The 19033-nt window shown below is 35.7% G+C and overlaps 1 protein-coding gene, 1 non-coding gene and 1 pseudogene across 2 annotated transcripts; all 3 read right to left on the bottom strand.

The window, feature by feature from the left end:
• Positions 1-3368: 3368 nt before the first annotated feature.
• LOC110662339 (receptor-like protein EIX2) lies at positions 3369-6083 on the bottom strand (annotated as a pseudogene).
• Positions 6084-8592: 2509 nt separating this feature from the next.
• LOC110662350 (aquaporin PIP2-7-like) lies at positions 8593-9751 on the bottom strand. The gene is made up of 4 exons (XM_058153766.1): positions 9599-9751; positions 9069-9470; positions 8759-8854; positions 8593-8664 (listed from the first exon to the last, which is right to left on the bottom strand). The coding sequence occupies exons 1-4, from the start codon at positions 9749-9751 to the stop codon at positions 8593-8595; spliced, it is 723 nt and encodes a 240-aa protein (XP_058009749.1).
• A 2534-nt stretch (positions 9752-12285) lies between these two features.
• On the bottom strand, positions 12286-12392 carry LOC131169831 (small nucleolar RNA R71). Its single transcript, XR_009140761.1, has one exon. It is a non-coding gene; the product is annotated as a small nucleolar RNA R71 (small nucleolar RNA).
• Positions 12393-19033: the final 6641 nt, after the last annotated feature.

Genomic DNA, 19033 nt, shown 5'->3' with positions numbered 1-19033 from the left:
TTTCCCTATAAATACCTGCATGCAACACTGTAGAAAGGAGGAAGGTGGTATTATCGTGGAAAGACTCTGGACTTTGATTCAGTCTTCTTACTTGTTATTCGAGGCTTTCAAAGTGTTAAGAAACTTTAGAAACCAGTTTTCTGAAGTAGTTCATCAAAAAGAGCTATAAATTCTGTGACTTTCATTTTCAGTTCCTGTGCACCACCCTCTGAAACCATCTTCACTCCGCCTCATTCCCACCGCTCTAGTATCTGTGCATTACCCTCTGAGTTCAACTTCGTTCTGACCTATTCCCATTACCTCGGGTAAGTTCAAGTCCTTCAGCCTTCAACTTTCACCTCTCCAAGATTTGTGGATACCAGAGTCAGCTCGTTTGTCTCCTTAACTTTCTACAGGTAAGCGCCTAAACTGTTATTTTGTTGAATATCCTTAGTTTGTTTTCTCTAGTTTTCTTTTAAAGTTTCTTTTATATCCAATCACACTAAATCTCAGAATAGGTTATCTAGACCCGTAGTTATTTCCCGTGCCTCCTTTTTATTCATTCGTAAACCCCATTTATCGTCTCTTAGTTTTCATTCCTTTCAAGAGTGGATGTTCAAGTCATCGGTGATTCGTAAATACTCTAACGAGTATAGGCAAGAGTATTTTAACATGAGAGTTTTGGGTCTGAATAAAAAAAAAATGATAAAGGAAGATAGGTGTAGCAAAGGTCGAATAGGTTGGAAAAAGATTAGGTCAGATAAATAAGTTATAGATCGGGAATCAAGATAAGTTCGGATCCTAAGCGAGCGACTAAAAAGAGATCGGATGTCACAAATCAAAGAGTTCTGATAAAGCGATCATGCAAAAGATCAACAAGGAGTTCGGTCTTTCATCCACCATCTAGTTATAAGGTCCCGTAGGCTAGGTAATGCTTTACATGGGTTTCCTGCACCTTCGGTACTTCATCCCCACATAAAAGGGGTCAAGAAGGACCCTTTACCAGAATACTTAGTTCAAAGTTCTTATAAAATGTCATTCTAATAAACACATTAAGAGATCGGGGGAGAGTTCTTACCTGAACTCAGTCTAATCCTTAACACTAAGAGATCGGGGGAGAGTTCTTACCCGAGTTCTCAACTTAAATTCTTAACACTAAGAGATCGGAGGAGAGTTCTTACCCGCGCTCTCAACTTAAATCCTTAATACACTAAGAGATCGAGGGAGAGTTCTTACCCAAGCTCTCGAGCTCTCAACTTGAATCCATAATACACTAAGAGATCGAGGGAGAGTTCTTACCCAAGCTCTCAACTTGAATCCTTAATACACTAAGAGATGGGGGGAGAGTTCTTACCCGAGTTCTCAACTTAAATTCTTAACAATAAGAGATCAGGGCAGAGTTTTACTCGAATTCTCGGCCAAAATCTTAATAAAATATATAGAGATCGGGGGAGAATTCTTATCTGAAATCCTCCGCTTAAAGTTTAAATAGAATGTATTAAGAGATCGGGAGAGAGTTCTTACCCGAATTCTCTTAGCTTAAATTCAAACTAAAATATCACAACTTCAGCATTCATATCAACCCCAACAAAAATCCATTACACAACACCTACTCACTAAGGGTCATCTCATGTACTCATGTTCTTGGGCAACCCAAAATAGTAAAATATCAAATATTCATTTTATCCGTCCAAAGGATTAACACCATCATTCAAACCCCCTAATTATCAATTTTAATTTATAAAGAGCACAACATTAAATCTACTTACCCTCGTTGAGGGACGAGGTGGGGTGCCTAACACTTTCCCCACCCGTATACGGACCCCGAACCTAGAATCTCTATTTTCAAAGTGGTTTTTTTTTTTAATCTTTACAGATGGTTTTCTTTAATTTCCTTCAAAATTAAAGTGGCGACTCCTCACTTTTCCCACTTCAGTGAGTATTCGTCCGGCGACCGCAAAACTCTTATGACAAAGAGAATAGTACAACATAACCTAAAAGCATTACACATTTCTAAAGATCTAATCCAAAATGTTTAGAGTGGAGAAAGAGAATCCATATAGCCTACCCCAATAAATTTTTGGGATAAAAGTTTAGTTGAGTTAAGTATTACTTGCCCTTTTTAAAAAAATTATATGATAATTGATAATTAAAAAGTATAAAAAAAAATAAATAAATTAGAGGGTATTGAAAATTTTATTGAAGATGTAAAATAATAACAGAGTAATTAAGATAGTATTAAAAATTTCAGTGAGCATATAAAATAATAAAGTAGGGGAATTGTGAAAGTATTGAGAATTAAAAGTAGTGAATAAAATAATTATTTAGAAAATTTGATAGAAATTAAAAAAGTATTAAGAATTAAAGAGAATGTAGAGAATAATTGATATATATATATATAAATTAAGAGTGGAGTGAGATATTTATTGAATTCTTTTATATTTAAATCGTTGGTTTGGTCCAGTTCGGAATCGTCGGTTTGGTCCAGTTCGGAACCGTTGGTCCGAAACCACTGGTTCAGAGTTTCTAAAAAATATAAACTTGAATCAAATCATAGAATAACAGTTTCGGTCCGGTTCAAAGCCAGTTCCGATTTTGAATCAGTTTCGGTTCGGTTCTGGTTTGAAACCGGACCGTGGCCACCTCTGCAACATCATACCTGAATGTGCCTAGTAAAACAGATGAGTTTGTTTTTTTTTATCATACAATGTGTGGTTTTGACAATTCCCTGCACAAAAGATACATTCTATTGATGTCACTTTTAGCTTGAGCAGATCATAAGCAAAGCTGTTAATCTAATCACACAGAAAGCAATTTTGAGTGGTAGAAATGACCAATTCAATGTAAATAATTTATTTGCGCTGCGACCAAAATGCTACTGCAGATTGTACAGGAAACTGAAATCTCATAGGAAAACAACAAATGAAAAGTCAGCCGAACTCTCGTTCTTGTAGCTGTTGTGGATGTTGCATTTGACAATCTGTCAAAGATTCTGTTCACAGAAGCAAAGTTGACACCATCTCTGGATATTTTGAGTGTGGAAAACGAATAAGTAATAAACCTACAGCAAATCCAAACCCAATGTTCAAGTACAACCGCTTATAAAAGAAGCCATTATCTTCAGCAGCCAGTTTCCTCATTTATTATGCTTTAGTTCATCCAAATTAAACAAAATGCATTACAGAAGAACTTCATAAAAGCTATCCTCTGACAAATGATTCTTAGATGCAAGTCCAAAAATGGTGACATGCATCTTTAGGAATATTCTTCCAAACTTCGATATAAGATTTGCAGCGGACACAGATTGCTAGTAAAGAACAAATTTTTGTCTCCCATGCATATTACCTTAACATTTAGAAGAGAGCATTGCAATCACAGTGTCATCGAAAAATAACAGAAAATTGAAACTTACGAAAATTGAGGAAGCTTTTAACATCCAAATGTGAAAAAATTACAAAATTACTTCTGCAGAATATTAGATAAACTGATCGCTCACTAAAGAAGAAAAAGAAAACTATAGCTGCTATGCTGAATTCTTCTTCCTGTAGCTATTCTGTTGGTCATACTTGACAAACTGTCAACAATCCAATCCACAAAAGCAAAGTAGACACCACCCCAAGATCTTTTGATTAGAAATATCAAAAAAGGAAGCAACAAACCTGCTGCAAATCCCAACCCAATGCTCAAGTCAAGCCAATTATCAAAGAAGCCATTACCATCATCAACCTCATCTTTCTCTCCATCATATGAACCATCTTTGCTCCCTCCATTGTTTGAATCATCACGCAAACACTTCATATCTAGGGGAAAACCGCATAGGCCTGGGTTCCCGGCAAAAGAGGACGCATTGAAAGTTGACATCTGATTGGAATAAGGGATTGTGCCAGATAAGTTATTGTCTGACAAATTCAAATTCTCCAAAAATGTCAATGAAGACGTGCTAGGGGGAATTGGACCTGACAGCCTATTGCTTGAGAGATCAAGAGATAACAACTGATGCAATTCTGAAATGCTCTGAGGAATTTGGCCACTAATGTGGTTTTCTGACGAGTTGAAAACCAACAAACCAACCAATTTCGTCAGTTTTTCAGGAATCTCTCCATGAAAGTTGTTTCTGGATAGATCTATGCTCGTAAGAAGGGAAAGAGTCTTCGTGTATTTATGAAACTGGCCATGCACATTCACAACTAAGTTTTCCTGGTAGTAATGCTTGATATATGATCCAATCAACCAAAAACCACCATAGACCAAATAAAGGTTCACTTTGCTGTTGAGTCATTGCTTTAAGATCACCCAAGCTAGAAGGAATGGTGCTATTCAACTTGTTTTCTGCCAGATTAAGAACTTGCAGGGAACTCAATTTTCGAAGAGATTAGGGAAGTTCTCCAGAAAAGTTATTTGATCTTAGACTAAGTATTCTGAGACGGGGGAAGGCATCTCCAAACCAAATTGGAATGTTTCCTGTCAACATGTTGTTTCCCAGATCTAAAGTTTCCAAAGTTAACAAATTCTGGAGAGTTGATATGATTTCTCCTGAGAATCTGTTATTGCTTAAGTGAAGAGTTCGAAGCCATTGTAGTTGACCCAAAGATCTTGGAATCCCACCAGATAAGCTGTTGCTGCAAGTCTAAAACAGAGAGCCCTTGACAATTCCCTATGGTTGAAGGCATACTTCCTGTCAAATTATTCCTTGAATGATCAATGACATCAAGTGACAACATCTTTCCCAAAGAGGTTGGGATTGCACCAGTCAGCCGGTTGCTAGAAAGAGAGAGTAGTAGCAAATTAGGCATGATTTCACCAATGTTCTCTGGGATATAACCAGAAAATTGGTTATTGGAGAGATCCAGGGCTTCAATTATAACACTTGGAAGTGGAACAATTCCTTTGAAGAGGTTGGAGCTTAAATCAACAATTGCACAAGGAGCTATACTTAATGGATTTGGTAAATGGCGGTCTAAACATTTGTGATAAAAATTCAATAAGGAAATATTGCCTGAAATGTCCCAGAACCAGCTAGGAATAGAACTTGAAATACTAGCATTTGAGAAATCTAGATTGGTGATCTCTTTTTGATGTCTCAGCCAGGTTGGAAAAGGAGGACCTAGAATGCATGAACCCATATACAGGTAAGAAACCTGGAATGGAGGAACCCAATCGGAGTTAACACTCGAAATGAATGAGTTTGCAGACAAAATCAAGAACTTCAATTTCCCTAGCCTCGAAAAAAATGTTTCCGAGATAACACCGGTCAATTGATTGGCAGCAACATTGAGGAATGTCAACTCAGAGAGAAGTACTACGCCGTCTGGAAGAGTACCATTTAGCCTATTTGAGTAAAGTCTGAGTTCAGATAAACGTTGCAAATTTCCAAAAGAAGAGGGAATGGGACCTTCAATTTTGTTATGACTCAAATCGAGTACAACCAGACTTTTAAGATGGCCCAACCAATTGGGCAACTTACCAGCCAATCCACTGGCCTTGGATGCAAAGAACTTCGAACGTGGCAAAGGACTTCTACAAGGACAGCTTTCAAATTCTAGCAATTCTGGTAAACCCTCTGTTAGGTTGTTGAACGAGACGTCAATATATTGCAAGTTACAAAGCCTACCGATATAACTTGGAATCGAACCCTCAACAAAATTGTCGGATAAATCAAGATAAACAAGGGATGTCATGTTTCCAAGAGAAAAAGGAAATCTTCCATGCAACTTAGTGACTGCTAAATCAAGAATTTGTATTTTTTTCCAGCTTCCTCGGAATAATTGGGAGCAGCTTGCTGAGAGATTTAGATTACCACTAAGTTTTAAACACTGCAAATTTGGTAGTTCACTAAAAGAATGTGGAATCCTTCCATTCAAGGAGCAAAAACTGAGATCAACAGTTATAAGGCTGCTAATATTCACAATCCAATTTGGTAACTCGGAATTGAAATTGTTATTCCGAAGTTTTAGGACAGCAAGTGAAGTTAAATTAACAGAAGGGAGAAAATACATCAAACTGGATAACTGACAATCATTTAAATGCAACTCAGTTAAAGATGGAAGCTTGTTTAATGCCTTAACCCATCCTACTCCTACCTTTTCAAGGTTCATCCTACTCATTCCTTTTCAAGGTTCATCCTACTCCTACCTTTTCAAGGTTTACTCCATTCATAGCCAAATATTTCAACGAGACAAGACCGCTCAGCCATTCAAGATTATCAACAGTGACATTAGCAAAGCTGGTAGAGATGTCAAGAACCTGCAAGTTAGAGAGATTTCCAAGAGTTTGAGGGATATTTGACTCTTTAAACCAAGCATTCGATAGGTTTAGATACCGCAAGTTCTCCAGACTTTCACTTAAATACATAACAATTCCAATGTGGCCGACTCACGTAGAAGCTCCTCAGAACTTTCACTTAAAACAAGCCAGGAGCTTATTAGGCCTTACCTAGTCTTACCACATCATATCATGTCATATCATGCATGATCATAATAGGTGCACCCGGTGCACATACACATTCTCTCACAATAATGTGTGACCCACTTCCTATATAATATATAGGAAATACCCACTTTCTGTGAGAGAGAGCACTATTTTTTATAGTGTTCCTGGTGTACCTAATAATTAGCCGAAAAGAAATGAGGAATTCTGCATTGAATGTGTTGAAACTCAAGTCTAAACTCCTCAAGGACTTGAGTTTTGGCAGTGAAGGTCTAATCTCCCCACCCAAGAACCAGAATCCATACCTGCTGAAAGAAGAACCAAAATCAACTGCTGGATTATGGATATCAACCGCAATAACAGCTCCAGTTTTATTATCACAATCTATTCCCCACCACTGGCAGCATTTGCTTCCTTGCCATGAAGAGAGCCGGTCCCAACGATCTACAAGACCCTCCTTAAAGTCAAGAAGAGCTTTCCTGTCAGATTCATTGCACTCCACAAATTCAGCATGTCGAGCACAAGCACCCTCTCCCATCATGCACACAAGGAGCAGTAAAATCCAAAGAAAACTGGGAAAGGTCTCCATAATAAAACTCTCAATGCTTTGCACCAATTAGAAAAAAAATAAAAAAAAATAAAATAAAATAAAATAAAAAAAAAATAAAAAATCTCTCAAGGGCAATATCAACGTATAGAGAGTTTATATTGTCTTCTAAAAGTTTCAAAGAGAACTGGGAAAGCAAGTTTATTGGTACACATTATTGTTATTAAATTTCACTTATATATGACTTTAGATTATCTAATTTTAGTGGGAATGCAAACTTTAAATGCATATTGAATATTTTATTAGTTGCATTATAGTCTAATTTTAATGTATTTTACATAGTCTAGATGGGTCAACTATATATATACAATTTTGGATTATAAATCTCAACCTTTGGAATTAAATGTGATGATAACCATGCAAAACCCTAAATTAATTTTAAAAAATTTAAATTTTAGTCACTAAACTTACAATATAGTAAACAAATATCCTAAAACTTACAATTGTAATTACTAAACGCTCTAAAATCATAGTTGAGTCAATAATTCAATAATTTCTTAGGATGTAATTACCAGCAGAGTAAAATTATACTAAAATGTCACAATTATATCATAACTGAGGTAATATTTCTTTAATTTCTAATGGTGTTATTAATAATATATGGTACAATATTACCGTTATTAATAGTTTAGGTATAATTATTAAAAAAAATTTAGGGTAAAATTTTAAAAATAATATAGTTTGAGATTTTTTTAGCCATTATAAAAATAACATGAAATGCAATGCAATTGCCCCAATCCTTCTAAAATTTTCATGCATATACATATATATAATCAGGAAAAAAAAATTATTTTATTTTAGCTATTGACTACAAAAATAATTTATATTTTTTTCTCATATAAATAATGTGAAATATTAGAATTATTTATTTCTTATTTTATATTTAACAAAATTTTATAGCTTTTTTTTTATAAGAAATTTTTATAATACCTCAAAAAATTTCAGCTTAATTATACTCCATTGTGATTTTTTCTTAATGTGCAACATTAATCCCTAAAAATATATATTGGTCCTCTCAAATAACACACACACTAAAAAGAAACAAAACACTACTCAGCAATGCAAAATCAAGGGTATATCATTCCACATTTCATGAATAAGTAAATCAACAAGCCCTTGTGTGGAGGTTTTTCTAGAAAATGGGAAGCTGGGAGCTCATCTCCAAACTTAGTTGTAGCAGCATTTAAAATAAATTCGAGTTTGAAGAATAATAATAATTAATTAAATATAAAATATATATTTTTATAATAATATTTATAAATTTTTATATATTATAATTTTAATAAATAAAATTTAAATATTTTATAAAATTATTAAATTTTAAAATATAAATTATTAATAAAAAATATTTTTTATATAAATTATTAATTAAAATATACAAAATTAAACAAATTTAGATATTTTTTTAATAATAACAATTGAGTTTGATATAATTTTAAGTAGTTAAAAATAAATTTTAATCAAATTTAAAGCAAATTCAGATATTAAGAATATTATTTGAGTTTAAATTCAAATAAAATGATTTTCACAAATATCTACTCATTATTATAGCAATTAACTTCTCTATAAATGTGATTTATCTAGACAGTGCAAACCAAATTTTTGATACAAGTTGGATTGTGGATTAGTATCAACCCAAAACAATCAGTTTCCTGAAAACAAATGAATATTAAATTTATTTCATTTATCAAATTTTATAAAATATTAACGAATTCATAAAACAATAGAGGCACAAAAGGGCCCTACCCAGAAAACCCAAAGGCTCTCCCACAATGATCCACCAACCAATACTGCTGGGCCGATGCACCTTGCTGGGTTCAGCCGCGCACCACCGTAGCCAACCTGGCCAGTTATTGTGAGTCAGACAAAATATGCTACCGCAAATATCCCTGACACTATAACACAAAACATTGTCGAGCCTAGTTGCTTGCACCTTTACTTATCAAATGCAACAACTCAACTCAACTAAGTATTTATTTCAAAAATTTGAGGTCGACTATATTCGTTTTCTCCACTCTAAACGATTTTGAGTTAAATCCTCAGAAATGTGCGATGCAAATTCTATTGCCAGTGCAGTTCCTGCACTTATTCCTTCTCCATTTCCACCTATACCGCAGCCACCTAAGGAATACTTTTCTGCTATTTTAGGGTTCATCACTCTCTTCACTATAAGATATGCCATTGTTGACCCTAAACATTGAGCCAAGATGTAGACCAAAGCTCGAACAAAAGTTATTACACCCTTCAAGGCAAAGATAAATGTGAGAGTTGGGTTCATGTGACCCCCAGATACAGGAATTGTCACCACAAGCAAGAGGAAGATTGTAGAGAAGACTACCACTGGAACTAGGAGTTTCGGCTCTGCTACATGTGATTCCAAGCATGCTGTTACCATTGTGATTAGTGTGAACAACAGACAAGCTGTTGATACTAGCTCTGTAATTGCTGCTTTCCACGTCTATAAGAAAATAAAAGCAAGCAGAGTTATATATGCGTGCAAGCATGCGTACAACTAAACCTTAATGTAAATCTACGTTTATTATGAAGAAACTAATGATTGATTAATCTATCAATTAATTTAATTACCTCTGGTGAAAGGAGTTCATGGACACCAATGCAAGAAAGAAATGTTTTCTTTGGAGATTCCAAGCTGTCTTTAATATTTTTGTTCTGGCCGTCAAGTTGATTTGGGAATGCTTGATTCCCAGCATCATGGGAGAGAACCAAATCTAAATCCATGTTCTTTTCTTTTTAATAATCTGCAACATTGAAAGGGGAAGAAAGCTTCCTATTTGAAGAACTGTAAACAAAATGAAAAGAAATTATGAAAAAGAATAATTTCATCTGCAATATTAATTAAATTGTTAATAAATAGTGTGTGAATGATAGGTTTTATTGAATAACATAATTTTAATTGCTTGAAATGACGACACTTACGCTTCTGATTAAATTAACATTATCATATAATAATTTTCATTTTTCCAAAAAAAAAAAAAAACTTGAGCCATAATCACTGATACACTTGAATTGTATAGATGTTTTTAAGCATATTTGTATACTATCTCATAGCATTTAGGTAAGTAATCTCATGCATAGTAGTTAATTTCATTAGTTTTTGTAATTTCTAATGTCAAGCTCTTAATTCTATGTTTTCTATATCATTTCAGGTGTTTAGGTGAAGCCCCAGGGCATAGGAGTCCGGAAGGAAACTTAGAAAGGCCAAAGGATTGTGAAAAGCTACTTATACACCTTACACGGGTCGTCTAAGTAAAGCCACAGACCCGTGTAGCCTTCTGCCAGATGAAAGCCAGAGAGCCAATGGAGGAACAAAAGTATATGGGTTGTGTAATTGGACCCGTGTAATCTCCAGGGACCCGTGTAAGTCTCTACCGGGCACAAGCTTGAAGAATTTTCTGAGAACAAAAGTACACGGGTCATGTAACTAGGCCCGTGTAGCCAACATAGACCGTGTAAACCTTTGTGCCAATGCAAGACTCTGCCATTCCGCTCCAATAAGTTACACGGGCCAAGGCCGTGTAGTGATACACGAGCCGTGTATCATTCGGCAGCCAATTTCCTAACCCGAATTCCCGCTCTTGTTTACGCATTCAAAACAGACTCCTAAGGCTTTTTGGACTAAAAATGATCTAACCCTAGAACAGCTATTATAAATAGAATCAGAAAATATCAAGATAGGGGATCAATATTTTTACAGAGCTTTTTAGGAGTTTCAGAAGAGTACTCACTTTTGCATTCTCTTCAGCCGTCTTAAGGAGAAGAATATTAGTATCAAGGAGGAGTTTTTCAGCTGAAGTTCCACAAAATCAAAGCTGCAAACCCTCTTCAGTTCTTTTCATTCCATTTCCTTAAATGAATTTTTATTGTTCTTTACTTCATTTTTATTATATTTGCTGAACTCACCATGAGTAAGTAACTTTCATATTCTGGAATTGGGAGAGTAATGCTTGTAATTATTATTATGGATAAATATTAAGTTTTATTTATTGAATTTGAGATTTGTTCCTTGATTTAATTTCTTATGATATTAATGCATGCTATGTGTTGGTACCCACCTAGTATTGATTATAGATATTAATTGAAGGAGTAAAAAGTGAAGATTAATATTAGAAAATCAAGATTTTAAACCTAGAATATCTGACCTAGACATAGGCTGATTATCTTTGTGGAATTTCAAAATTGGTCAAAGACCTTAAAGGGTTTTAATTAATTTGATCTCCACGAAAGTCGGGTTTAAGTTAATTAAAATACACCCTAAGTGCCTTGAGAGAGGATTTAGGATACCTTAGGATTAATTTCCATCAAGGAAAACGATTCTTAATCCAGTAAATAAACAAGATAATATACATAGTAAGATTTAAGTGTGAAATATTAATTCCAGAATTATTTCAAAATAGGTTATTTCATTTTAAGTTTATCATTCTAGTGTTTAAAATAAACAACTTTCATTCCCTCATTATTCAATAACCTAAACAGTCAAAATCACTGTGTAGTTTGGTAGTTACTAATTAAATTCCTCGTGGGACGATACTCTACTCACTACTCTATTACTTGTTAGCAATTCGTGCACTTGCAGTGATTGAAAAACTAACAAATAAGTTTTTGACGTCGTTGCTGGGGAATTTGGCTTTAGTAATATCGAGTGATAGGCAATTTAGCTGATTTAGGCAATTATATTTATTATCTAATTTTATTTGATTTGTTTTATTTCTGTTCTTTTCTCTCAAGTGCTTGACTTGGTATATGACCAGAACAAGGCCAGAATAAGAAATCTTGGACTCTGATCCCGAAATAGATAGAACTCTGAGAGCCATTAGGAGGGAAAGGAAAAATCAAGAGCACGATCAAGAAAATCCCAAAATTCTAACCATGACCGATAATAATGATAGGCCAAGACTCTTGAGAGACTACGGAGCTCCATCTGTCCAATGATTTCAGCCCAGTGTCACAAGACCTACAGTGGAAGCCAACAACTTTGAGTTAAAACAGTATGGCTTCAAATGATTCAACAAACCCAGTTTGGAGGTTCACCAACAGAAGATCCACACTATCACCTCCAGTGCTTTCTTGCCCTATGTGACACGTTTAAGATGAATGAAGTGTCTGATCAAGCTATAAGACTCAGAGCATTCCCATTCTCCCTTCGAGACGGAGCAAGGAAGTGATTACTTTCTCAACCAGCTAGAACGTTCACCACTTGGGAAAACCTCTCACAAGCTTTTCTAGCAAGGTATTTCCCACCTGCAAAGACTGCAAGACTGAGGCTTAAGCTTAACACCTTCAGACAAAAGGAAGGTGAATCACTCTATGACGCATGAAAAAGATATAAGGACCTGCAAAGGGAATGTCCACACCATGGCATAGAAGATTGGCTACTAGTGCAAAATTTCTATAATGGGTTACTACTCTTTACAAGGAGCATAGTAGATTCGATTGCAGAAGGTGACCTAATGGAGAAAACAATGACACAAGCACTTAAACTTCTAGAGAGAGTCGCATGTTATAATTATGAGTAATCAAATGAAAGAGGAACCATAAGGAGAACATCAGGGGTCCTAGAAGTGGACACCCTAAGCATGATAAATGCTCAATTTGATCAGCCCACAAAGAGACTCGACAGAATGCAAGCCAACGCAATTGGTATAAGAAACCAGCATTGCGATGACTATGGAGGATGATATACAACCTCAGAATTTAATAACTTTAATGAACCCTCCATAGAACAAATGAACTATCTCAATAATGGGGGAAACTTCAACCAGAGGTAGCCTAACAATCCATATTAAAACACTTATAACCCTGGATGGAGGAATCACCCAAATTTCTTATGGTCAAACCAACAGAATCAGCCAATAAACAAACAACAGGGGTACAAACCACCAGCACCCCCTAGATTTCAGAACAGAGGCCAAAACTTTGCACAGCCACCACCGCCTCCTCAACCTCAACAACCTGAACCAAAGATGACCATGGAATCCATGATGGAAGGTTTCCTAGTAGCTCAACAACAATAGAATGAATTGATTAAATAGCTGACTTTCAGAATGGACCAACTTGCTACCCATAACAAGATGCTAGAGAATCAAATTGCTCAGCAAGCAAGTTCTTCAAGTAAGGCTGCTAGTAAACTGCCTAGTCAACCAGAGATGAACCTAAGGGAGCATTGTAAGGCAGTTACATTAAGGAGTGGGAGAACTCTAGTACAACCAAAGGAAGAACAGATAGAGGAAACCTCAGAAAAATCTGAAAGCTAAGCAAAGAAAAAGGAGGAAGAAGCCAAGAAAGATCAGGAAGAGGAAGCAGGGAAGAAAAAGAAATTACCAGAGCTATATCAGCCTCCCCTACATTTTCCTCGGAGATTTCAGAAAGCCAAATTGGACAGGCAGTTTAGGAAGTTTTTAGAAGTTTTACAGAAACTTTATATCAACATTTCCTTCACTAAAGCACTCTCTCAGATGCCATCCTATGCCAAATTTCTTAAGGAAATTCTGTCAAAGAAAAGAAAACTAGAAGATTATGAGACAGTTGCTCTAATAGAGGAATGCAGTGCCATACTGCAAAACAAATTGCCTCTAAAGTTGAAAGATCCAAAAAGCTTCTCCATATCCTGCCTCATTGGCAACAAGAAAATAGACAAGGCCCTCTGCGATCTTGGGGCAAGTGTGAGTTTAATGCCCCTATCAATATGCCAAAAGTTGGAGATCAGAGAACTGAAGCCCATGACAATTTCACTGCAATTGGCTAATCGATCTGTTAAATATCCTATGGGCATACTCGAGAATATCCCCATCAAAGTGGGCAAATTCTTCATTCCAGTAGACTTTGTTGTCCTTGAGATGGAAGAAGATGTTCAGATCCCTATCATCTTGGGAGGACCATTCTTGGCAACCGCCAAAGCAATCATAGACGTCAAAAACGGATTACTAACCCTCAAGGTAGGAGAAGAAGAAGTGGAATTCAACTTCTTCGACACAATGAAATACAAATTCGAACCTAACAAATGCTTTAAGGTTGACATAATTGACAAACAAGTTAAAGAGGAATTTCATGAGATACATCCTAAAGATCCTCTTAAAGCATGCATTATGCACAGCCACACAGCGAATAATGAAAACACAGAAATAGTGTACAATAGTTAGCAGCTCATTTACCCTTACCCTTAGCTCAAGCTTCTGAGATGGAGAAGTTGAAGGAGGAACAAACCAAAAGTAAATCAGAGAGCACCACTGAACAGGTAGAGCTTAAACCTCTCCCCTCCTCACTAAGGTATGCATTTCTGGACTTAAACTCTAAATATCCTATTATAATCAATGCTAGCCTGTCTAAGATAGAAAAGGAAAAATTGCTAAGAGAACTTAGGACCCATAACAAGGCCATAGGGTATAAAATAGAATATCTGAAAGGGATTAACCCCTCGATTTGCATGCATAGGATACCTATGGAAGAAAACAATAAATCCACTATCGAGCACCAAAGAAGACTTAACCCAAACATAAAAGAAATAGTCAAGAAAGAAATTTTGAAACTATTAGATGCAGGTATCATATACCCAATTTCTGATAGTAAATGGGTTAGTCCAGTACATGTAGTTCCTAAGAAAGGTGGGACAACTATTATCCAAAATGCAAATAATGAATTGATCCCTACTAAGGTAGTCACTGGTTGGCTAATGTGCATAGATTATAGGAAATTAAACAGTGCCACCAGAAAAGATCATTTTCCTCTCCCTTTCATTGACCAAATGTTAGAAAGGTTAACGAAATACTCTTACTTATGTTATCTAGATGGGTACTCGGGATTCTTTTAAATTCCTATTCACCCAGAAGATCAAGAAAATACCACATTCACTTGCCCTTATGGAACCTTTGCATATAGGAGAATGCCTTTTGGTCTTTGCAATGCCCCTATTGCCTTTCAAAGATGCATGATGGCTATTTTTTCTAATTATATTGAAAATATCATGGAAGTTTTTATGGATGATTTTTCTATCTATGGAACTACTTTTGACGATTGCTTAGCTAATTTATTTAAGGTGTTGCAAAGATATGAAGAATCAAATCTGGTCCTAAATTAGGAAAAATGCCACTTTATGGTAAGAGAAGGTATAGTTCTGGGACATTTGATATCAGAGATAAGAATTGAGGTTGATAAGGCAAAATTTGAGATCATTGAAAATATGCCACCACCAATATCAGTCAAGGGAGTGTGAAGCTTTTTGGGACATGCAGGGTTCTACAGAAGATTCGTTAAAGATTTTTCCAAAATAGCTAAGCCACTTGCCAACCTGTTAAGTTAAGATGTTCCCTTTGATTTTGATGAAAATTGCCTTGCTCTTTTAACAGGATCAAAGAAGCCTTAATCTCAGTACTAATAATGCAATCACCAGATTGGGAACTACCATTCGAGGCGATGTGCGATGCAAGTAACTATGCAGTTGGAGCAGTGCTTGGGCAAAGAAAAGATAAAAAAACTCTATGCCATTTACTACGCCAATAAGACACTTAACAATGCACAAATAAATTATGCTACCACAGAAAATGAATTCCTGGCAGTAGTGTTTACAATCGACAAATTCATATCTTACCTAATTAGGTCAAAAGTCATTGTATTCACAGATCATGCTGCTATCCAGTACCTTGTGAACAAGAAGGAAGCAAAACCAAAGCTGATTCGATGGATTCTACTCCTGCAAGAATTTGACCTTGAAATCAAGGACAAAAAGGGATCCGAAAATGTAGTAGCTGACCACTTCTCCAGACTGAAACTGTAAGACATAGGGGACATTGAAGATTTGTCAATCAATGATTCATTCCCTAATGAGCAATTACTAGCACTCTTCCAAGCTCCATGGTATGCTGACTTTATTAATTTCCTTATATGCAAGGTTTTGCCACCCAATATGTCTTACCAGCAAAGGAAGAATTCCTACATGATGTGAGATACTACACATGGGAGGAAACTCTGCTATACAAGAGATGCAATGATGGACTAATAAGAAGATGCATACTAGAGAAGGAAATGGAGAGCATCCTCCAATACTGTCATTCACCACTATATGGAGGACACTTTGGCACCACAAAAATAGCAATTAAAATTTTAAAAGCTGGATTCTACTGGCCTAATCTATTCAAGGATGTGAGATCCTTCATGATAGCTTGTGATCAATGCCAAAGAACGATAAATATTTCAAGAAGGAATGAAATGCCACTGCATGGTATACTTGAGGTAGAATTGTTTGATGTATGGGGGATAGACTTCATGGGTCCATTCCCCTCTTCCCATGGAAACAAGTATATTCTGGTTGGTATTGATTATGTGTCAAAATGGGTAGAAGTAATAGCCACACCAACTAACGATGCTTGAGTGGTCACAAGATTCCTTAAGAAGAATATCTTCACAAGATTTGACACACCATGAGCAATAATCAGCAATGGAGGAAGTCACTTCTACAACCAAAAATTCAAAACACTATTGAAAAAATATGGAGTGACTCACAAGGTGATCACACCTTATCATCCTCAAACTAGTGGGCAAGTAGAAATTCCAAATAGGAAACTAAAGCAGATTCTAGAAAAAACTGTAAACCGATCCAGGAAGGACTGCTGTATGAAGTTAGATGATGTACTGTAAGCATACCGCACTGCATATAAAACCCCAATTTATACAACACCTTTCTGACTGGTTTATGAAAAGTCATTCCATCTCCCTGTCGAACTTGAGCATAAAGCTTACTAGGCAATTCAGATCCTAAACTTTGACCTCAAAGCTGCTGGTAAAAAAAGGCTCCTACAATTGAATGAGTTGGAAGAAATCCGACAGGATACGTACGAAAATTGCCAAAATCTTCAAAGATAAAACCAAAAGATGGCATGACAGGCGCATAGCAAGGAAAGAAATAAAAGAAGGAGACCTTGTCCTATTATTCAACTCTAGATTGAAACTCTTTCCAGGGAAGCTGAAATCAAGATGGTCTGGACCTTTTAAGGTCACTCAAGCCTTCCCACATGGAGCAGTAGAAGTGTGGAGTGAAACTTTAGGAGCATTTAAAGTCAATAGGCAGAGGCTAAAGCCTTACTTTCAAGGAGAACCCATAGAAAAGGGAGTCAACTGCACCCTCGACCATCCTCTGGACAGACCATGATAAAACAAAAGCAGAGTCGAGCTAATGACTATAAACAAGCGCTTTTTGAGATGCAACCCAAAATTTCTAATTTTTCTTTCTTTCTTTCTTATTTTAATTTTGTTAATATTTATTCACATTTTCTTTTATAGGAGCCCCAAAAATCTTAAATCCAAAAAAGCAAGGGGGAGAAGAGAATAAGAAAGGAGAGAAAACGTCAAGTCAACTCCACACTAGAGGAATTTGAACACAATCAGGGAAGTAACCATGCACTTAATCCTTGCATTCATCTCATTCGTATAAATAGGAATTCTCTAGTGTGAATCAAGAACTTAAAACAAGAGAGAAAAGAAAAGCCAAAAAATTAAACGGCCCGTGTAATAATTTACATGCCTCTTGTAACATTCTAGAACCTAAAAAAAGGATACAGTAAGTTACACGGGTCTCCCGAGTAAATTGCACAGTTCGTGTAACATCGCCAACAAGGTAACTTAGAGGACAGTAAGTTACACGGGTCCATGTGTGACACCCCTTACCCGTCTATAGTATAGCCGAGTAAGATATGTCACACAGTGTACCAGAACACCCTATTTTATTTTAATCCTTTTTATCCTTCCTTATTTATTTTTATCATAGCCATGAATTACAATTGGTGAAGTATAATTTATTTAAGTCATTTATGGAAAACATTAATTTATTTGAGGTTCTGCAAATTTTATAGAAAATCCGGTAGAGTACCGGCTAAAAATGGAGAAAACAGTTCTTCGGAACCTATGAAAAACACTTCCAAAATTTTCAATTAACCCCAAACTTCATTTAATCAACAAAATCTCAATATTTTTCAGCAACATTTCCATATCTCAATCATTCATCACATATGATATTCATGTAAAAGTCATAAATAAATATTCACTTTTTTTCATTCATAAACACAATTTCCACTATTTACATTAACACCAAAATACATTACATAAGTTTCAATTACATATGAGAAAATAAAAATTAATTACAAAATACCCAAAATGAAACCTAGTGTCCTACCAATGCACTGACGTCGGTGAGATGACACAGTCACTATGTAGAGCTGCAGATGATCTCACCCAGTCTGTGGTCTACTGGGCTCTCTATCGGTCTCTCCAGAACCTACGCGTGACAAAAAGCAACGCGCTAAGCAATAATGCTTAGTGGTGCCAATAATAGAATAAAAAGAAATAACAGAAAAAAATTATGCAGTACATGTTCTGATGTCTTATGCAGACCATTTTTCGATCATTATTTGTAATCTTATTTATTATGTACTTGTTATATTCATAATTTCAATAAATTTATCCACTTTCATTTTTGGTTGCCCAAGTAACCTATACTGGATGACTGGACTAGATAAACGGGTAAACTGACATTGGGTATGTAGTACCTCGAGCCGTCACACCATCGGTCACATATGCATCTCTCGGTGTGCAACAGAACAGCTAATAAGTTGTAATAACATTAGGCACAAGGCCGAGTATTAACACAATGTCAGAATGGCTAAAAGCCATAAAATCACAGAATGGCATAATGCCATGTGCAGTATTGCTAACTGAACCCTATTGGCATGCCAACCTATCCAAACTAATCTTGCTAGGTGTACTAGGGTATGTTACACTTTTAAATTGTACAATTCTTGAAATTTAAGTTTATGTGTTACTATTCATTTCATTAGTCAACTAAAATGTTGACTTTTGCATAGACAATAGGTACATTGGTTCTAATACTCCCAACATATCACATTTTGCATTCTAAAATTGTTGGTATTGGTTGCCAATACCATTTCTAAGCTTAGTGTTAGTTATTCAAAATTTTTAGATTTCAAGCCTTATATTTACTGTTCCATTAGTCATTTA

Source organism: Hevea brasiliensis, chromosome 1 (genome assembly GCF_030052815.1).
Source record: "Hevea brasiliensis isolate MT/VB/25A 57/8 chromosome 1, ASM3005281v1, whole genome shotgun sequence".
In the NCBI taxonomy this organism is placed as follows: Eukaryota; Viridiplantae; Streptophyta; class Magnoliopsida; order Malpighiales; family Euphorbiaceae; genus Hevea; species Hevea brasiliensis.
The sequence above is the reverse complement of the archived record's forward strand: the minus strand, read 5'-3'. Positions and strand labels throughout refer to the sequence as shown.